This window comes from Nicotiana tabacum, chromosome 3, assembly GCF_000715075.1.
Source record: "Nicotiana tabacum cultivar K326 chromosome 3, ASM71507v2, whole genome shotgun sequence".
NCBI lineage: Eukaryota > Viridiplantae > Streptophyta > Magnoliopsida > Solanales > Solanaceae > Nicotiana > Nicotiana tabacum.
The window spans coordinates 204,296,614-204,319,054 of record NC_134082.1 but is presented as its reverse complement, the minus strand read 5'-3'; the positions used below and the strand labels follow the sequence as shown (position 1 = coordinate 204,319,054).

Genomic DNA, 22,441 nt, shown 5'->3' with positions numbered 1-22,441 from the left:
AAACTTGCAGAATTTTTTTAACAAAGTTGTTTATTCAGGAAATGCTGAAAACAAATACATACAACAGATATGATCTCCCAACAAACTATGTAACAAGCATAATACCAATCAAATGAGAGAAATATAGGAGGGAAAAGTATGAAATGAAAACAAATGCAAGTGCCTGCCAAGTAAATCTATAGATACAATATTTGACAAAGTACTTTGTAGTCATAACCTCCAATAAACAAAAAGAAGAGGCGAAAGGATGAGGTTATGGAAACAAATGAAAATGCCTCCCAAGTAAATCTACATACTCCGTTTGACAGAGCACTTTGTGGTCTTAAGCTCCAAAAACCAAGGTAACTGATCGGTATTCTAAACAGACTCTTCTAGATTTATATTCTAGCTAGAACAACAGCAGAGATTACAAAATATTCCTGTCAACCTGCCATCCAAACATCTGTGCTTCTTTTCTACTCACCCAGTAACCATGCTACATTCTTCATGGATGCTCCAAATTCTAGTAAGGTGAAAGCAATAGTAGATTCTTTAATGGTAACAAAATTTCGAGAGAGGGAAATTTTAAGATAAAGAAATGCAGGATTGTTGGCAACCATGAAGCTGGAATGAAAGATTACGAGATCCATCAGCATTGTTAGGTGGATAGAAGCATGATAACAATTCCATCCGTTTAACGTAAGGTCGACCATGGTGAAGAAAGCTGCCCGCTATATCAGCTGCAATAGCATGTGGAAAAGCATTCCACAAAAGGAAAAAAGATGTTGCTCGTGTGCCAGTGTTATCGATCCACTGAACATACCGTCTAACTGAGCTTTTTTTAAATTCCATAAATCCAAGATATTTGATCCATTTCTGACGAGGACATGTTAAAATATTGAAAGAGCTCTCTCAACTAGGTATCTACTCTGGTACCACTATTATTATTAGTTTCTGGAAGAGTGATAACAACTGGTTGCCAACCAGAGTGCGAAGTTTTAATCCAACGCTTCAGCGTGATAATCATATCCAGGATTTGAATTACTTCACCCAATGTAAGGTCTTCTAAGCATGAATTTTTAAGAACTAGAGCTGCTTCATACCTGGATGGAAAATGGACATCAGAAAGAACTCTGGAAATTACTAAAAAAACATGCAACAGAAATTGTTTACCTGCATTCAGATGCTGCTATTGCTGAACGTCCAGCAGCTGAACCGAGAAATTTCTCAATCGCATTCCAAGTTGCATCTCGATACTGGTTAAGATTTCCACCAAGTGGATTCACGCAATTCCAGATCCTCTCAGTCCTACCAACATATAGCTCCAAATTTCCTACTTTTATCTTTAATATCATCTGTTGCTCTAGTGCAGAATTTAAGGCTGCTGTAACATCTGCATGACGATCTTTTGAGTTACCATAGCGTACACAATAAGTAATGTTTTCTTCTGTCGGCGCAATCTTCTCAAGCTTCAAAATACTCAAGGCAAGCAAGATGACCCCTATAAGACCTTGAATGTGTTCAGGAAGCTGGAGACCCAAATCTGAATTACATGGGACAGATTTAGAAACCCCCAATGAGGATGAAGGGAAGGAAAAATCAGGACGTGCAGGACCCTTGTTAAGAGAACCGCCGATATCACCCCCATCTGCAAGCAAATTACCACCATTAGCAGCCTCAAGAAAACTATCTGGCCTAATAAAATTCAGTTTCGGTCAGAATACTTCCTTATTTTGTCAATTTAAAATGAGAAGCATAATGCAAATTTATGGAGCTATCAGATAAATTACCCCTAACAGCATCAGGATGACATACAAATGGTGTAGAAAAAACTGCAGAACTTTCAGGCGGTGGAGGTGCAGGCTGCAAATTGTTCTGGCAAGAGTTCGATTTCACAATTTTATCTGGGACTAAAAGAGGTTGAGATTGAGTACGTTGAGCATGCTTATTTTCTATGAATTTACTGCTATGGTTCTCTGAACTATCAGGCTTTGCGAAAAACTGATGTGGTGCAAACTGCTTCGGTGCAAACTGCTTTGGTGCAACATCTGGTTCTTGTGGGCAATGGCTGCTACTTGTTTCTTCAATTCTAGCTGGCATACTTGACATGCCTGTCATATTCAGTTGATTCGAGTTCTTAGGTATGTAAATAGCTTTAGTTTTAGTATCTGCAGTGCGTCCAGGATTAGATAACCTTTGGGGCCCAGAAGCATTAGTATTGCCATTGGCTTCGGAATAAGCAGGTTGGTTCACAGATATAGGTTTAGTAATTGGAGTCAATGTTGATTCTTGGCGTAATGTCTTAATGCCATAAGCAAGCTCTCGTGGAGATCCTCCAGCAGCAAGGCTTGTCCACTGCCACACATTCTTGGCAGCAGCAGCAAGAACAGCAGAAGCTTGTAAAGGCTGTGCTAGAAGAATATTATATCTCCTCATGCGTAACTGATGAATGGCATTGGAGAAATCCCTATCTCCTGAAATGAGCAGATAATTCGCTGGTGCAGGATTGTCTACTGCCCAAAATAGCATATCCACCAAAATTTTCTTGTCACTTGCATCCTTAACCCCTGTTACATGAAACAAAATTCAATTTTTTTTTTCTAAGAAGCCAAAATTCAATTGGTAATATGCATTTATACTTAGCTTGAAAACACTAAAATGTTAGAAGGATGTAACTAACAACAACAGCTACCAATCCCAAGCAAGCTGGGTTGTTAGGGCCAGCTATATGAATCTTTATTGTCCATATACTACATCTAAACTCCTTTCAATTTGATATATATAAGTTAAATCTCTGGAAGGGCTAACAAACTCCTAAAAATATTGTACCTAAAGGAAACGAACTAACACGACTAAAACTTAATCCCACTAATTGGTATATCCTATGAAGATCTTTTTCTTCCATTTAACCTATTTTTCACTAAGTCCGCATGGATTCCAAAAGACTGTAGGTCTTTCGAGACAAATTCCTCCCAAATGATTTCAGTTCTACCTCGTCCTCTTTTAAAGTGTTCACTAGCTAGGTCTTTACACCTATGGACCGGTGCATCTAAAGTCAACGTAGGACATGATTTGACCATTTCCATTGAATTGCTCTCATTTTATTCTCAGTGTATGCTACTTGTATGATAGTACATCCATCTTAGCATCTGCATCACTGTGACACCTATCTTTCTTTTTTTTGATAAGTAACTAAAGATATTATAAATTTATGCATTAAGACAGTGCAGGTTGTGCAACATTCACTCCAATAACACTTTGGTAGCACTTATCCATTTTAACCATCCTACTTTGGTTGTATATGTAACATCTCCATCTATCATATCATTCTCCTAGAGCATCGAGCCTAGATATCTAAATTGTTTATATTTAAGTACTGCAATCCCGTCTAATCTCACCTCAACTTCAATCTTCGTATACTAGCTAAACTTGTTGTTCATATCTTCACTCTTACTTCTACCTATTCTAAAAGCCTTACTCTCTACCGTGCTTCTCCATTGTTCAACTTTTTTGGTTGACGCCAGGCTCGCTTCGTCAATTAACACAATAACATCAGAAAATGTTGATGTAACCACTTCATCTTAAATCTTAAGTTGTGAGAGAATGACACCTTTATTTATTCATTTATTTGGATGAAATGACAAATGTAGCAAAAAGGACGGTGAGGATTCATATAGCCAATCTTTGAATTGAGGCTTAGTTGTTGCAACATATCCTATCAAATAAGGTGTAAACCATTTCGTCTTTTAGATAGACATAAATTTATCTATTTATTTATTATATCTATTTCGATACATGTAGCAAGATGAAGCGAGGGTTTGTCAGTGTACCCGCCGGGACGTGATTGAGAGCGATTCCAGTACTAGAGAGAGCATTTTGAATGGGCCAGGGGATGCGAGTGGTGTCTCCATAGGCAGAGATGGTGACCGGTCCGAGATAGTTCATCTTCATCAATGCCGCGCTTATATTCTGAGCGATTGAGTAAGGGTCGCATCCCCTTGGCACCTGACAGTTCTCTATATCCCACCACACCGACGTCTTTGCCCCCGCGTATTGCGGTTCCACCGCTGCTCCGCCGGGAAAATCCGCCGCCGCCGTCAATCCGTCTCCGGCCATCGCCTATACAACGATTCTCTCTGACTCTGCTACCATTTAACCCTCATCCTTCTGATTATCTTTTTTACTCTACTATATTGTTATACCTCTCTCACTTCGCACTTCCTCAATATTCAGTTCCTCACTGTCCCACTATCATTTGTGCATTTACCAAAATAACCCCCCCTCTCCTCTCTTGAAAGTAATGGTGTGGGTATTTATGGGAATTTGGTTTGCCGTTCATATGATAACTCTTCAAAAATAGGCGCGATTTCTAACTAATTAAGAGAGAAGAAAAGGAAGCGAAATAGAGAGAAAAAAAAGGGAAAAATCGACTACAGAGTTTTTTTTCTTTTTTTTGAAAAAAATAAATTTACTTTATTCCGGGCATAATCTGTCTTTTATATATAATAAATTTAAAATGGTCATTTTCTTAAATTATAAATTGTAAAAGGTATGCACAAATAACACGCATATTACACTATTCATTTTAAAATGTCTCAACAAATGCCATATTATACTATACATAATTTTTACGTACTATTTTTATTTGAAGTCTTCTAACTTAATATAATGTTTTTGCTCTTTCAAATTAATCTTTTACTATTTTCTTTTACCGCTATATATTTAATATACAAGTTAAGCTAACATTAAACACCATGACTAATAGGGGCGAACCTACATTATTCGAAGGTCGGTTCATTCGTCAAAAAATTATACTGTGTATATAGATAAAGCATTAAGTTTTAGAGGTGCATTTCACATACTGAACACCCTTTGTCGGAATTTTTTTTTAACTTCTTTCAAATTTGAATACCTTTGCAAAAATTTCTAGCTTCGGCGTTGATGACTAGTTAAACTAGTATCACTTTTGATTCATGTAATCTTAATCTGATTAAACCAACTCTATTCTCTTGCAATCAGATTGTGTTTCCATCATTAACTGTTGAATATGTACATATGCAATTTTTACTCAACCTTTCAATCTTTTATTTTACTTAGAAATTGAAATTTTAGTAGCTTTCTTACTGCAATATAATAGTCTTTCCATGTCACTTGGTTTTTGCAATGGATATTTAACTATATGCATTCAACATACCTAACTCAACATTCTTAGAAAATAACCAAATAAAAATTTTGGAGGAGAATTGATGATTTTATTTCAATTACCTTATATTACTTAAATGGAGCAATTTAGAACCATTTCTCGATTTGCGCATGTCATTTTTGAGCAGGGGTCATATTTCAATTTTATAAGATGTCCCCCTTTACTGTGTTTAGTAGGGGTGTATAAAGGAAACCGATAAATGGCACCAAACCGATAATCCGAGTCAAGCCAAGAAAAAAAAATCCGACTATGGGTTGGTTTGATTTGGTTTAATGTTAGAAAACAAAATCCGACCATAATTGGTTTGGTTTGGTTTTAACTAAAATAAGTCAAACCGAAACCAAACCAATCCGACATTATATGTATAGAAGTTTTAAAAATATTTTGTGCATAAAAATAATTATTGTAATGTAATTTATAAATATTTTTAAACTCTTTAATAGTTCTCTCTTTTAATGTAATATTTCAAGTTTGGACTTAGAACTTTTGTATAGTCAAATATATTTTATAGCCCGTAAAAGTTAGTAACTCAAAACAAATCAAAATCAAATTAATACTAATGTTAAAAAAAAATCAATTCAATACTAGGAATGACAATAGTAATGGATATTTTTTTTAGTTTTGCATTGGTTTAGATAGTGAAAATGCATAACTTACTTTTAATATTATTTAGTCAATAACAACAACAACATCAACCTAGTAATATCCCACTATTAAATATTATTTAGTCATGTAATTAATACTTAGTACTTATTAGTCGTACTTATTTTAACATGACTTTATACTTTTAGATTATATTTATTTTTATTATGGCTTATTAATTAGCTATATTTATCTTATGCGATTTCTTGAGTATTTTAGTATAATCATGACTCATCTTACATTATTTTGTGTTATTTTATTGGGTAACATCTTATATAGTTTTATCCTATTAGGACCTAAGAAATATTAGAGCACAAATTATAAATTTTATGTAATGAAGATTTTGTCGGGGAAAAAAACCCGAAAAACTCGAGAAAATCGAAAAATTCGAGAAAAATCGCAATTGAAAAACCCGAATTGTTGTTGGTTTGGTTTAGTTTATAGATTTAAAAATCCAAAACAATTTTTGATTTGGTAATTGAAAAATTCGAACCGACCCGGCCTACGTACACTCAGTCATAGGCGGCTCAAGGGTAAGGCAGCACAAGCAATGGCTTAGGGCCCCCAAATTTTGGGGCCCCACTTTCCCTTGGTAGTAATTTTAATTTTTTTATATATAAATTGAGTATCTTAATGTTAAAAAGTAAATAACTTAATACAAAAAGGAAAAGAAAATTTTAATTTGTGACTAGCGCTGATAGTTGAGATTTTAATAATTTAAAGGGTATAAAGATATCTTTGATTTTTTTATTTAATGGGTAAAATTTAATTTTTATTTAAAGGGTATAAAGATATCCATTAATTTTGACAAGAGTGGGTTGTTTTAGTGGTGAGCACCCTCCACTTCCAACCAGGTTGTGAGTTCGAGTTACCCCAAGAGAAAGGTGGGGAGTTCTTGGAGGATGGGAGCCGACGTTAAAGGAAATATAACAAGTAGAAGATAATACTCTGATCCATATACTCAATAGGATAACAAGAATAATTTTTTGTTAAATATCTATCCTATAACAATTTTGCATTAGGATCAATAATGTATTAGGAGAATCTAAATGGATCGGATTAGTTATATTATCACTTAAAAAAGTTAAATAAATAGATTTCAAATAAAAATATACAAATTTATTTTGTTAATAAATTAGGCCCGTCGAGATTTGTCTTTAGGCCACCAACAATATTGAGCTGCTCGTGCACTCAGTATTTAGAATGGTGGTCCTACATTCATAAGTTAATGTAACGTTATACTCAAGTGGTGGAGCATTTGAGGCTGCTTTGATCATTAAAATAAGGGGATATCCTACAACTAGAAAGTAAAGTAGTCCTAAAAGATAACTTTTTGAACATCAAGGCCCCACTTAAGCATAAGTTTGGAATATAATATTCTATATTTAAGATAAATTCAAGTTCAGTCAGCATATGATATCAGTTGGATAGGAATTACGACCAATTTCCACCCAAAATTTGATTAAAGGGAAGTCAAGAGCCGAGTTTTGATATTCGAGTCATTGTGTGGATGTCGAGAAAGGTGGTAAAAATGTTTTCTAAAAGAAAATGGCAGTAAATTTGCAACAAAAAAGAAAAAAAAAAGGATTATTCTGAAAAGAAAGGTTTATAATAATAATAATAATAAGAAACTATTTTCTCTCATAATATAAACCGAACTAAAAATCCGCACCAAACCGAAAATCAAACAAAATCGATTAAAAAACTCAACTAGACTTGGTTTGATTTGATTTGGTATTGAGTAAAAAAAATTAGAACCAAACCGACATATAAATTTATAATTTTTATATATACTTTTAAGATTTTATATAGAGTTTTCTTTAAAAAATATCTAGAAATATTGGAGATTCTCTTGCGGGATATAATATTTAATAGAATATGAAATGTTCCATATTTATTAACCTAAATAATGGGTTGTATGATCAATTTCTTATCAAGTGTTAATGAAATGCGTCAATTTCTCTGTTCTTTCATATTCATATCATATGTTAAGATCTATTAAATTCTTAGTATATCTTTTTCGAATGTGAAGTGATTATTATTATTTAGGTATTATATAAATTTTTATGTTTAATTACTAAATTCGGTTAACCTTGAAAGTGTTATTGTCAGACGACTAAACAAATAACTATTATGTGTTACTAAGAAGATTCTCCCATAAGAATATTTTAATAGATAATATGTTTGTTAATTTTTTGTATTTTTACTAAACATATATTTACTTATCAAAAATTTAATAAAGTAAGATTGAAATAATATTTAAGCAATAAAAAATTCGAAAAACCCGATAAAACTGAACCAATTCAAACCGATATAGTTGAAATTTGGTTTGGTTCGATTTTGATAAAAACCGAACTAACCCGATCTATGTACACACCTACTCACAATTATGCATTTTTAGCTGGACTTAGTTTGGAGCTAAGCCCTTCTATTGAAAGTCTTCTACTAAAGTATAATTTTTCTCACAAATAAAAAGCAAAAAGGTAACTTTTTTATACTTCCACTTCTTTTCCTGCCAACCAAACGGTAGAAATTTTAGATTTTACCTCATTGACAAGTATAAATCACAGTGTGTTATAATTCGTAATTGAGGCATTTATACGAGTTTTTTATTCGGAAGGAGCAATAAAACGTTATCTTGAATTCTTGATAGCCTGAACAAACTCATTTCATTTGCCTCTCATTTTACATTGCCGCTTGTTTGAAATACAGTTGGACCTCTCCATAATAGCATTCCTACATAATAATACTTTACTATAAAAATCAAATTTTTCCGAAATCAAATTTCATATTATGTTATAATATATATTCTATAACAGTATTTCACTATAACATTCAAAATATTCGAAACAAACGAGGTTGTTATATAGATGTTTAAATAAGTGAATGGATGACAATCAGGGGCGGATCTACATAGAGCCGAGGGGGTGCGCCGCCACCCGCAGTCCTCGGTCGAAACTCTGTGTATATATCTATATATGTGGATGAAATATATTAGATATAATAAAATGGTACCCTAATGAATAAACTGCCATTGGGTGCCAATGGTAAAGGTTTGAAAATTTCTCCAGGAAATGGGAGTTCGACTCTGGCCCAACTCACTTATTTTGTTTTTATTTATTCTTTGTTTTACTTTATTAATTTTTTTTTTACCTTTTTTTCTATTTAATGTTGTTTGACTTATTTATTGTAATTTTCTTTGAGTACATTAAAATAACAAAGCTCCCTTATTTTTCCAAAATCGTTTCCCACCCAAAACCCTCTCCAGCTACGGTGTTGCTGCCCAAATTGATTAGGGTAGTATTTTGTTAATTGCAAGATATTTTCAAGTGTCCGTAGATGAAAAAAGTGGCTGTCTTTTATTTTTTCGTGTAGAAAAAACTTTATGATATTGGTAATACTGCTGGAAATTTTATGATGTGTGCTAAGTTGTCATAAATTTTTTTTTTTGGTTCGATATAATTATCTGTATAAACTGAAACGATGAATAACCCGAATCAAAACCCAAAGTTGATCAAACTGAACATTTACCCTTTTTGGACTGTATAAATAATAATACATCTACGTACAAAATAATATGGCACCTGCAATTTTCAAATCCTAAATCCGCGCCTGCATGTGCATCTCAGAGTGTTCTAGATGGTGGATTAAGAATTATTGCACTACGAATACCATCTTTCCATCGTTAAAAAATAGGGATGAGCGCATTGCTACTGAATTACCAAGTCTCTTCAAAATATATTATTACCAGTAAAATCTCAAGATTTTAGATTAACTACTGTGGCCTATCCAATTTTTCCAAAGTTTAGCACAGTATCTCTTCTTTTTACCACTTTTATATTACTTCATAACTGTAACTAGACTATTTCTACACTTGAATTCTTATCGATCTATATATTTAAAGTCAATAACAAACGGAATTTTTGAAGAAAAAAAAACGAAAGGTCAAGCACTTAGAAAACTGCCATGTCGCACGATAATTCTAATTTTGGATCCATTTTCTCCTCTTTTTGTTTCTTTTGCTCGTTTTCGCAAGGACTTTTAACTTTTGGCAATCTAAAAGTAGATAACTATAGACTATAGTACGTATATATTGATCCATCATTTGAAGGTGCAACACAACGCACCTAAGGCGACGTGTTTAATCTCGGGTGAAGTACACAAATCAGGGCCGGCTCCAACCTTACGTGGAGTAAGGCGTCTGCCTTATGCCTCCAAATTTAAGGGTCCCATTTTTTAAAAATAATAGGTTCATAGGTATTTAAAAATAATATTTAAAAATTTTAATACAAAATTGAAGTTTTTAATATAAAGGAAAGAAAACTTTTTAAATATATAAATAAAATAATAATTTGACTTACTTAAAAATGTGTAAATGAATCCTTCATTAAAAAATTTGCTCTCTCTTCCTTAATTTGTCCAAGTCAATCTTTTTATTTTTCCAATCTCTTCATATTTCAAAAAACCCTACATAATTTTTGTGTTTCTCTACGATATTCTTACTCACTTCTCTCTCCAAGATTGCATTACTCACATTCTTTCTCCTAGATTTCATTAGTTCTAAGTTGTCAACACTACTTTTAAGTTTTAAGCTTCCTATAGTTCTATACTTCTATTGCTTCGTAAAATCTTATCTAAGATCAACAATATCTCAAAAAAGATTAGATAGGTTGGCTATATTATCAACCGAGTAAGAATTATTAGAGAAAATCGATTATAAAAGAAATTATTAACAACTTTATATCTTAAAAAGTTAAAAGAATATACATCAAATAAAAATATATCTTATAACTTTCTTTTAAAAATTTAGGTCTTATACTTAAACTTTGGCTTTAGGCCCCGGCTTGAGCCGCCCCTGACACGAAGAGTCTTTAGCCACCTCAAAATCAACTTCCATGTTCAGACCTACGAGTCTAAAATTGAGCTTTACCAAAGCGTAAGAATGAAGTTCAAGTTCAAACCAGGTTTGAAGATAGTCTTTAGCAAAGCCAACTTCAAGCCCGAAGGTCTAAGAAAGCAAAAGCAACAAGAGGTTCGATCCAAAACTTGGCAATATTTGTGCTAATAGTTTTTAACTGAATATATTTTAAATAGGGGTACTACAAGCAACTACCTGGTGTCATTTCTACTTATCTCCCTACCGACCAGTCCATTTTACCACTTTTTAGCCCATTATCAAAAAAAAATATGTTATTCTTTATTTTGTTTGAAAACCTTGTGAAAATTATTCAGCTATCTATCACGATCGTAGCCTCTACAATCATACAATATTGTTAATTGTTATGCAAGGGAATATTTGCTTCACACTTCAATACCATCTACTTTGTTCATGGTGACAAAGTACTAACAGCACTTCCAAATATGCCAAAAGAACCAGTAGCAGTATATCTGTCCATTTGACACTCAGGATTTTGTCCCCACCGTTGCAATTATAGCGGATAGAAAAATAAATAGAATATGACTAACAAGATAAAATTGAACCTTTCATGTTAACCCACACTAGCAGTTACTTAAGTTTCTGCATAAAGAAAGAAAACAACTGGATACATAACTCAGTTTAATGTAAGAGACCCATACAAAGAGCCTTCAAGTACTGTCATGTTCTACACCGAAGTCCAATAAAGTTGCTCCATGGTACAATGAAAATTTCGGCTAAAAATTTACGGCTAAGATTTTCTTTCCCAAGGCATAATCAAATAACTCAACAATGGATGTTGCGCATAGGCCTATCTCTACGTATGTGGGATTGAGAAGAGTATTATATGAGGTTAAAAAAATCAATATTTCATTGAGCATCATAAACCCTAAAACAATATTACAATAAATAACTAATATCAAGGTTAATGGCGGTAGTACTTTGCAAAGAAATGCAACTCTTACCAAAATGGTGGAGGGCGTATGCACAAGACCCGCTCTCATCAATCTGCTTGATACTCTGATTCTAAGAAATGAACTCAAAATGGCATTTAAAGGACTAACAGTTCTCATGCAGAGTGGCTGCTAAGTGGGCTTCGCCCAAGATGAGAGACCCTAGTTGAAGGAATAAAGGGTGCTTCCTCATCCACTGTTGAATCCGGAGAACCATTCCTTGTACCTTTTCCTCCACTGTTCTTAGCAATATCATCTGGCACATACAGATCGAATGATTTCTTCTCCATTTTAAGTTCCTATCAGAGGCAAGGTGCAGAAAGTAAATAATTTGGCCTGCTTGCAATAAAAACCACCTTAACTAGAACAAAGAATTGCATACAAACAGAATATTCCACGACGGATAGAGACATGCATAATTAATAAACATGAAAGCTCAAAATAAGTTTTAAAGCAATTAAGAAAAAAATTGTCAGAAGATATAATTATAAGCTCATAGAAAGTATGTGTTAACTGTTGATTATTAGTTTACGGATGAAGTGTTTATTCTCTAGCTTGTTTCTTTTTCTCTTCGTATAGAAACCCCTCTCTAGACACGCTAGGATGAATTTTATATTTGGAAATTGATATTGCGAACCAGGATTCCAAAGAAACAAAAGAAAATGGATCACATGCTGGTGATATTTTGGGCAATATAGATATATACAAAAACTTAAATAGAAGAGACAGTGAAGTCTGACATTCAAACTCGAAAGTCATTAAATCAGACCTTAGCTGTTCGATCAGTAACACTATCTACAGGAAGTTGAACAGCTCGAACGTCCTTCATCTTCAAGTAGTTATACATCACAACACCGCATAATGCTATAGAAAACAGAAAAAGTTCATTAAGATGTTTGATCGCATAAAGCTCCCACAAATAGAAGGAACCAAGCTTACCAATGGCATAGCCTGTAATATTAAGAGTGGTTATTGTTGACTCTGGAAAAATTAGAGTTGAGAGGGCAATAAGTATCCAATCTTTCAAGACACCGGCAACTCGGATGGTTACAGCACCAGTTCTACCAATCACTAAGAATATTGAGAAATTCAGAGCAAGAGCACAAAGTGCATTTGAAAAGAAAATCCAGAAGTTGAATTGAATTTGTGAGACTTCCATCTCAGGCTTCTCCAGAAGATACCACGGGACAAAAAGAAAGACAAAGCTGCATATTGAAACATATAATCATAAGTAACTAGAAGAAACAGTACAGCACTTGCATGAGGCTCCAAAACAGAATAAAGAGAGACATAAAATACAGAGATCATTCTCATACTTGCTTATTATCAGGTGCCACATAGCAGCAATTACCTTGTCATAGATCTCTCACTAAGTGAGGTAAACATAACCTATGTTGCGCGGACTCTCCAAAATGTTGCCACACCCGTGTCGGATCCTTCAAAAATACACTATTTTGAAGGATCCGACACGCACCTGGAAACATTTTCAGAGAGTTCGAGCAACATAGAACATAACTATGGATTGCGTCTATCTATGTACAGAGAACAAATTTACTTTAAAAGGACTTGCAAGTAAATACCAATCTCTCTAGCATCATTTCTACCTCTTTCGACTTCATAAGACCAGCCAGGACACAGTAATCAATCATGCCAGATGCAGGACACAGCTAAACACTTGACAACGTGCTAACAGAAATATAAAGGTCACTTGCTTTCGAAAAGGTATATTTTATAGTCAGAATTGCATAAGATATGTGGTTACACCTTCCAACTTGAGCTATAACACTTGGAAGCACATACTCTCATGCAGTTTGAAACTAACAGCTTTAATAGAAGTGCCATATGGAAGTGCCTCTTTCAATATCAGAAATTGACTGATTTGAGGTTACAGTGCAGTCATAATGTCATAAAATATGAGCATTTATTGATGCTAAAGGACAAAAATATGAAAAATTAGCTCCAAGCCCAACCAGAAAGGTAGATGTATGAAAGGAATCAAATGTATGGAAAAGGTTTCCTATTGTATGAGTTCATCATTTACACTATTTTTTACTTTTCCTCAAATGCGTAATGAGCAAGGTGGGAGGTTTGGAATCATTAAATGCCAAGATCTAACGGAAATCTCTCTCTCTCTCTTAAAGAAGTAAGATCTAGCTGGAATCATATAGACCTCAACACAGGATCACCTATTCATCTGCACAACATGAGAGCAAATAACTCACCGAACGAGATAGAAGATGAATACCTGCAAGGAGCTATGTAATATAGGCTGGTGATGGGATTGAGAGTTAATCCCTTCTTCTGAAGCAGAACTTGAGTTAAGACCAGCCTAAGAGCCTCAGCAAATATTCCAGTGACCTGATACACTGTACCAACTACATTGAAGTGAATTTCTCCATAGGAGGATACTACAACGCCAACACTGACCAACACCATGTTCATGAATATGTCGCATCTTAACTTGTCAGTTCCACAAATAACAGCCATGACAAAGGTGGCCACTGGCACTGTCATTTCAACACAAAGCTACAGCCAATTAGTACATTCGCAAACATTGGGACAGAGAACTAAAAAAGTGTTACCCAGGCATACTTAGAGCTTTCAGCATCTGGATAAAGGCTACAGAAATGAACAGATAAGCTGTGTTCCCAAACCTGCAAGAAAATAACATATGCTGCTTTTAGAAACACAATTATTAGAACTTCAATTCATGTGGGTAATGAAACATATAGCAACTCAGTACTGAAACAATCAGTGGAACTCTCCCCAAAGAAAATATTCTTTTCGCAAACAAACAAACAAAGTGGAAAACATCAATTTATTCTATGAGACAATAATTCACACATTTGGCAATGATGCACAAAAATGTCTGATTTTCTTATCGCCCCAGTTCTCATAGCTTTACTATATTCCACCTCTCCTTTCCTAGACAAGTAAAAAGTGTCAAGGAAGAACAAGGAAATCTAACCAGCCAAAAATCTTCCTCTGTTGTAGCACAACTAATTCTATGAGAGAGTAAGTCAAATAGAGGAAAGGCATTTTGCTATATACTTAAAACCAATCAATAAACCCATGTAACAGGTGAGGTACAAGGTTAAAATAAATACTTCCTCATCAAAAAGGTTGAAATAACTTCTCAATTCAGCTCAATACTAGTAGTTGATTAACCTTAAACGTCCCAATTGCTTAGGACAGTTTAAACGCAATTTGCCAGATAACCCAAAAGGTCGAGGTTTCCTGCATCATCAGAAACAGAACAAGAGAAGCAGGATTCTTTTTTCTTTACGCTTTCCAGTATTGACTTCCAACAAGGTGACTGGTTAGCTGGACATAGGTCCAATGGGCAAATTTTATGCCAATCTAACACGTCCTTTTTAAATAAGAGCAGATGACAAAAATATCTTGTAAAACAGTAAAAGTACTCCTTTTAGGTTAGCTTCAAGGGTATAAACGGCTTCGTTGTTAGTGCATGAGAAGTAGATAGCAGATATCCGGAATAAGTTAAAGGTCAATTCTCATATATCACCAATATGCATTCATAGCTAATCCATTTATCACATAGTTTGAGCCAACCATCAATGACCCATTTACTATTTATGAGATTGCACAGCACCTGTCACGTGAACATTTTAACCAAATGCAAACAAAACATTCAGATCCTCAAAGTAGAATCTTACCAAAGACTTGAAGCAAAGAAAGCACTAATGGGAATGACACACGTCGCATATCTGCAGATTCAGTAATAAATAGTGAAATAAGACAGCAATATATCTGAAGACAAAGTGGACGTAAAGGAGCAAATTCTTACATTTCAAACGTCATTTTGACAGGCGATACAACCTGCACAAAACATAAACATGAATGGAAGGAAATCAGCTGAGCCCTAGTCTTATGCGTCAAATGGAATGAAAAATCGTGCACGATAAACTAATTTCCCCTCGAGTAGACGAAAAGCGAAGCTAAAGACATCCAAATGCCAAGTTAGGTATCCAAAACATTAATAAATTTACGAAAATATTTATCGTTGCAAACCCTCCACCGGAGCCCAGAGGGATCTACATGAGGAATTCTATAAGTGGTTCATCAGAATCACCGCAAAAACCTCTCCTCGGGCGTCGGGTCAGGGGGGGGGGGTAAAAGAATATGATCAATCATCAAATAGCAAGTGCTTTTCTCAGAAGTAAGCCCCCGGGAAAGGATCGCATCAAAAGCACAAAAAACCTTTGTGAAGTGTGATAAAGGCTGAAAAGTAACATGTGATGATTCTCTTCAAAATCCATGACAAAATTTGAGACTGGTGAAACGTGAATGATGCATAACAACAAGCAAAGAAAACATTTCTACAACAAGGTCAATAACTAATAGATAAGTAAGAAGTTTCATCAAAGAGCAGAGTGCAAAATGTTGCAAGAAAGATAAGACTGATTATTACCAATTACAATACAATACCTTGAAGACACGGATAAGAAGGAAAGCTACCAAGCCTGAAAAGCCCATATGAATCATTGTAAGTGTAATTGGTAATGGGAAATTGAAATATTTTGGTGAAAGAACCCACTGCAAAAACAGAAACCAGGAAACAAAAATAAGAATCATTAGCTCTTACTGATGGCACTGGCAAGATAAAGAATTAGACCTGAATGATACAGAAAAATATACTGAGCAGAATTAGTGTCTTTTTTCTTAAGACGATGTTGCACTAGTTCAGGGCGGAAATGAAAACATCATACAGCAAGAGAACAATGAGAGTGAGAAAGTGTCAGTTAGTAACATGTCGCTTATCCTGGAGCATGGCTTATCCAAATACCATCTATCTTTTCTACGTCTCCCTTTCCATGTCCTCCTTCCAAACAAGCAATTAAATGTTAGTCCATTCCTTTTTCCCCTGATTAAAATCTTTCCCTGCAGCTTACTCAGTGAAAGCGGAGACATAATTGGACCCAAACCTAAGAAACTGCAAAAGGGTGAATGGTGGAGGGAGGGAAAACGAGAATAAGAGAAAAAAATAAAAAGGAAAACTTAGAAAGGAGTAAATATCTAGGTGCATTCAATTCTAACCTTGATGTTATAGATGGAAGAACTTTCTACAGTTTCGAAATTTTGAGATGCAACAAATATCTTATGACAGAAGATAAAGGGAACCATCTTTAATTAGGGGGAAAAGCTACAAACTAAAGGTTAGAGGAAATCTATCCTCTATATTTTAATGTTAACAATAACAACTAGTACTACGTCTCAAACCCAGCTAGTGGGGACAACTACATCAATCCTCATTTTCCATGCCGCTCCATTTGGACGTCTCATTCCAATACTCAATAATTTGGAGCTCTTTAGTACTAAAAGTTATCTGCATTTTCTCACATACAAATTTCTAAACAAACTAAAAAGACTCCGAGCAAACATTGTTCAGATGTAAGTGTACAATATGATTAAGCTTGAAACAAGCTAAGTAGTTGTTATTGTCTAATGGATCTTCTGCTTCTATTGTGTTTTCTTTTTAGTCAAATATACATGAAACACCAAGAGATTGTCAGCTTTTTAGACATTTTCGTTCCATGTGATTTGAATCTATTTCATGCTCTTTTAATACCTTCAATAACCATGATTTTAAGTAAATTACTAGTATCTTTTAATGATCATAGACCAAAGATGTACAATATAGAAGTGTGTGTGTGTACAAGCATCTGACAACATCGTTGGTTTTCAAATCAACAGCCACTTAGATTATTACTCACACAATGGTTGGTTCCCCACCAAAATATTTTCTCTTCCCTTCATGTTGTTTGGTGTGCTTGGATGCAACGCAAGAAACTATTTTCCAATTTTCGTTCAGTTCAGACTAATTTTACAAATTGATTATGGATTGCCACCGGCTTGATCAAAACTTCCCATACTTTTCTTCCTCAATGAAGAAGCCAACAACATGAAAACTTAATTTAATTACTTCTGGAAGCCAGAGCCCAGAGGCACAATATTATAACAGCTTGTTACTTTTGGTTGTCCTTCTCATAGGTTGCCAACGAACAGTGATCCATACAACAAATGAAGTGAAAGAAAGTCACACGACACTAGAGAAAACGAGATACCTTGTTATACAAAATAACTCCTGATGAAAGTGTTATATAGACAAAGAGATATATATACGTCAACACAAGTTGTTTGCTGATCTTCATCTTTTCTTCTATGACACTTTGCGATTTGGCTAGAAGGCCTCCAATCTGGTGAAAAATCTAACAGATGCCAATCTGAAGATCAAGAAACTTAAGTCCACGATACTTTTGCAGATAAGAGGTACACCATCAGCTCAGCTGCTGTTTATTCATTAAAAGATGATACATGATGTGCCAAGTCTGTTTCCGAATATGCTGTTATTGTAGAAGGTTTTGATAGAATCTGGAAATAAATGATAAAGTAAGGAATACTATTTATAATAAAAAATATATTATAAGAACACCTCATTTTAACAAGGCAATTAAAACATTCTCATCAGATAAACATGGAATCACACAAATATTGTTGAAATTTTATCGACTTTCACTAGAAATGGACAACTTCGTGATGAAGAGCAAAAATTTACTGGCATCACATGTATGACATGAAAAAGAAAAACCATGATAACTGCAAAAAAAGACTGCAAATGCAATATATATGACTCTGCCTCTGTGTGTGTGTGTGTCCAGAGATACATATTAGTTAGATATGAAGATCAGATGTAAAATGAACAATGTCAACTTGTCGGTCCATGAAATGCAATATAACAAGTTACCTCAAGAAGATTTGGAGACAAGATAATACAAGATAATGGCATACAGGCTAGTCAGGGTTAAGAAGGATTGAGTCTATTAGTATGCACAAAATAGTAAACACATAATACAGCTTTTTTTATAACTTCAATGAATATTAGCTGCAGTCATTCTTGAGCATGGTGCACATTAGTATGAAATGTAGAAATTTACGAACCAAAATTGGTAGCAAACTTAACTTCAACTTGAAACTTTTTTTTTCCACTTTCTGTAACTAAACTTAGAAACTCGGCATATATTTCACACAACTAATGATATCAAGCAGCTCACTAAGCCGGAAATTAGCAGTCTCCAGCTTTCAACCAGCAGCATTTTCCGAATGCTGAATAGTGAATATAATCCACACAGGTAAGCATATAAGTAAATTCTAAAAACATAAAGGCAATGGCATTTAATTAAGAGTTTGTGAAGAGATTAAAACAGAGCAAATGAACTATAAATGAATGATAAATAACTCATCGCTAGAGGAAGCATGTGAATCACGCCAAAACATAATTCAGAAAAGAAAAAAAAAACAAAGATAAAAACAATACTACTAATACTAACAATGCAAGCATCTGCAGCACGTAGAGTATAACAAAAACAATAAGACAAAAAATGAGAAATCAAAAATTAAGTGAGAGCTAAAGAGGAAAAACTGAATCAGGTGGAAAACGACGAATCAAGTGCGAGGAATGAAAAATGGAAGTGAAGTCCTTACCAATAGAACAAACTCGAGAGGCGAAAGCACAGATCTGAGGCAAGCGAGGTAGAGAGACAACGAGATGCGATCAATGCTCGCCCGCTCGATCTGGAATGGTTAGTTGAATCGTCTCGATTCTCGAATCCGTTGCCCTAATAATACAATTCTAAATTCGTAATAATGTTTATTTACCCCGTAGCAAGATCAAGCAAAGTGACTGAGAGTGAAGCTACTAAAGGGGCTGAAGAGGGAGATGCAGAGTTTGTCCCAAACGTAATGGTGCGGTTAAGACACATGCGTTTTCTTTTCCCACTCTTACACTCCACACTCGCCAATGATAAATTTATGTGATATAATATTATTCATAGTTTACACCGCTGCTACATAATCACGATGCCTTAATATATTAATCTAAATCTAATGGAGTTAGATTTAGAAAAAAGGACACAAATGGAGGTTTCCATATTTTTTGCCCTAACAAATCTCTAGAACAATAAGAAAAAGATTCCTAACAAACATCAGACATAACGAAAGGGTATTAATGTGGCTAAATCTTGGAGTTACACTGCTAGAAATCCGGTAATTAGCGATCAAAGTTGGTCGTTATTTTAATTATGTAATCAAAAAATTTACCATCTGGGAATCAAACTGGGGTGTGTACTTTGGCAAGGATACTATTCTACCGCTAAACCATTGGTGCATTTTGTTTTAAGATTGTCTTATTTTTTATTTATATTTTTTAATTGTATTTTTGCACGAAAATAACCGACCAAAGTTGGTTGATTTTATTTAAAAATAAAATGACCGACCAAAGTTGGTCGGTTTTTTAATGACCGGCTGAATTTATCGACCAAAGTTGGTCGGTTTTTCTAATATTAATTTTTATTTATTTTAATTGCAAAACCGACCAAAATTAGTCGGTTTCTTGAAAAATAAATTACGCAGGACTCAAAAATAGTTTCCCGCATTTTTGCGCCAAAGAAAACCAACCAAAGTTGATCAGTTTCGTAAAAAAAAATTAAAATATTTTGAAAATGGAAATCGCGTGAAACACAACAAAAACCGCTAGCATTCATAGACAAAACACTATCAGACTAGCCGGCACAACGAGGAGAAACGCTCGACTACTTGTAACCTACAACCCTAATGCTAGACCTCCACACCTTTCTATCAAAGGTCATGTCCTCAGAAATCTAAATTTGCGTCATATCATGTTTGATCACCTCGCCCCAAATTATATCAAAATGCATATCCTTATTCTATCTTCCAGGTGCCGTGCATTTGAACTTAATATTGAATGCGATCATTTCTAGTATTGCCTAATGTTATATTACTACATATTAATATATTTAACACTCATTCGATGTATTCAGAATTGAAAAACCAACAATCACTTCCGTGTAGAATTATTGATCTCATGATTGTTCTATAAGACTTGCATTTACTTTGTTAGACAGTTAGACTATTGAAATAGAGGCAGATGAGATGTACTGTTACTCTCCTAACTAGTTATTAATAAACTATCTTTTGCTACCAAAAAGAAATAGAGGCAGATGAGATGTTTAGAGTTAATAGGAATTAATTCATTACAACTTGAATTACGACATTTTGTAGCAATGCATGCAAAATCTGTATAAATGTCTGCATTATTCCTTTTGTTTTACTCAGCTATACACAGAAAAAAAAAAGTGCGAACCCACTGGCATGTAGCATATATTATGCACTACATTTATCGCTGTCGGAGAGTAATATATACTCGTAATAGGCTAGCACTAAGGTCGATTTTGTTTGTAATATTTGTAGTCCGCAATCCTTGTCAAAACACCAATTTCCTGCCTAAATCGCTGTTCATTCGGATCGGATATCCGAAATCCGAACCGATCCATTCAATTTCGGATTTTGGATTTCGGATTGTGTTTATTAAAATTTCGGATTTCGGATCGGATTAGGATTGGTATATTTTAATTCGATCCGATCCGAAATTCGAAATTATTAGGGCATATATAAATACTATACTTTAATTTCGGATAGTCAGTACTTCCTTTATATCAACCTCCAAGTTATTACATTTACAATTGCTAGATTTAGCTATATTGGCACCATAGTACTCTTATAAATGCATAAGCATGAATTTTTATTAATGTATTGACTCTTTTACAAAGAAAATATACATATTAGTTTAAATTTGAGGCATAATAATACGATCCGAAAATCCGATCTGATCCGATCCAAACTTTAAAATCCGATCCAATCCGATATAATTCAGGATCGGATTCGGATTGCATTTTTTAGTATCCGAAATTCGAATCCGAAATGTATTAAATTCGATCCGATTCGATCCGTGCACATCCCTACTTGGATTAGATCGCCAAAAAGACACTGCGTAAAGTTGACACCAATACGTCATGTCATAAGCAATCATCACGTGCAAAGAGATATGGATATTGATTTTATAGCTTTTTGGCCAAGTGTTTTTTTTTTTTTTTTTTTACGAAAAGCACTTTTAGCCAAAAATTGAGGTATTTGGTCAAGCTTTTTGAAGGAAAAAATGTGATTTTGAGGAGAAGCAGAAGCATTTTTGGAGAAGCAGAAAAAAGTAGTTTCTCTCCAAAAGCACTCTTTTGAGAAGTGTTTTTGAGAAAAATACACTTAGAAGCAGTTTTTTAAAGCTTGGTCAAACATTAATTGCTGCTCAGAAGTGTTTTTCAAATTAATTAGCCAAACACAAACTGCTTCTCACCGAAAGTACTTTTGAGAAAAACACTTTTGAAAAAAACCACTTCTCAAAATAAGCTGATTTTTGCAGCTTGGCCAAACGGGCTATTAGTAACCTTGATTCTTGACAGCATCAATTAGAGGTATTTTATACTCTCAGACCTCTCTATGATGGTATTTTTATATAACAATAGTTTACTATAAAAATCAATTTTTTCCGAAATCGATTTTATGTTATGAATATACGTTCTTTTTAGCAGCACCGCACTATAGCAGCCAAAAAATATCCGAACAAACGAAACTGATATAAGGAGGTTTGACTGTATATATATGAACTTTATCCGATGCATAGATCTAAGTAGGTGTTTGGACATAAAAATATAATATTTTAAAAAACAATAGTTAAGTTGAAAAATAGTATTTAAAATTTAAAATTATGTTTGGACATGTATTTCACTTAAAAAGATATTGCAATTTTTTGAAAACCCCATTTTCGAAAAAATTTCAAAAACTTACAAAAATTTTATGGATAAATATATTTTTGAAAGA

General features: G+C 34.2%; 2 protein-coding genes across 3 annotated transcripts; both read right to left on the bottom strand.

Moving 5' to 3' along the window:
• Window positions 1-139: 139 nt before the first annotated feature.
• On the bottom strand, window positions 140-4,191 carry LOC142179584 (uncharacterized). Its single transcript, XM_075250427.1, has 4 exons — window positions 3,810-4,191; window positions 1,770-2,546; window positions 1,153-1,627; window positions 140-1,082 (listed from the first exon to the last, which is right to left on the bottom strand). Exons 1-4 carry the CDS (start codon window positions 4,093-4,095, stop codon window positions 896-898), a joined length of 1,725 nt encoding a protein of 574 aa, XP_075106528.1. The 5' UTR covers window positions 4,096-4,191; the 3' UTR covers window positions 140-895.
• A 7,142-nt stretch (window positions 4,192-11,333) lies between these two features.
• On the bottom strand, window positions 11,334-19,688 carry LOC142179583 (putative sugar phosphate/phosphate translocator At3g17430). 2 transcript variants are annotated; one of them, XM_075250423.1, is made up of 10 exons: window positions 19,196-19,688; window positions 17,779-18,085; window positions 16,142-16,249; window positions 15,501-15,532; window positions 15,370-15,420; window positions 14,285-14,346; window positions 13,938-14,199; window positions 12,632-12,897; window positions 12,462-12,556; window positions 11,334-11,991 (listed from the first exon to the last, which is right to left on the bottom strand). In XM_075250423.1, the coding sequence occupies exons 2-10, from the start codon at window positions 17,863-17,865 to the stop codon at window positions 11,809-11,811; spliced, it is 1,146 nt and encodes a 381-aa protein (XP_075106524.1). In that variant the 5' UTR covers window positions 17,866-18,085; window positions 19,196-19,688; the 3' UTR covers window positions 11,334-11,808. The 2 variants fall into 2 exon arrangements, with proteins under 2 accessions (XP_075106524.1, XP_075106525.1); XM_075250424.1 differs by lacking the exon at window positions 19,196-19,688 and having other exon boundaries at window positions 16,142-16,176; window positions 17,779-17,915.
• Between the last annotated feature and the right edge of the window lie 2,753 nt (window positions 19,689-22,441).

Excerpts from the sequence above, each read along its gene's own strand:
- LOC142179584 (XM_075250427.1), bottom strand. The coding sequence starts at position 4,095 with ATGGCCGGAGACGGATTGACGGCGGCGGCGGATTTTCCCGGCGGAGCA. Across the intron at positions 2,547-3,809 it reads TCTCAATCACGTCCCGGCGG|GGGTTAAGGATGCAAGTGAC; the intron begins GTACACTGACAA and ends TTCATGTAACAG. Across the intron at positions 1,083-1,152 it reads ATAGCAGCATCTGAATGCAG|GTATGAAGCAGCTCTAGTTC; the intron begins GTAAACAATTTC and ends TTTTCCATCCAG.
- LOC142179583 (XM_075250423.1), bottom strand. The coding sequence starts at position 17,865 with ATGAAGATCAGCAAACAACTTGTGTTGACGTATATATATCTCTTTGTC. Across the intron at positions 15,533-16,141 it reads TTCTTATCCGTGTCTTCAAG|GTTGTATCGCCTGTCAAAAT; the intron begins GTATTGTATTGT and ends TGTTTTGTGCAG. Across the intron at positions 14,347-15,369 it reads TTCTTTGCTTCAAGTCTTTG|GTTTGGGAACACAGCTTATC; the intron begins GTAAGATTCTAC and ends ATTTTCTTGCAG.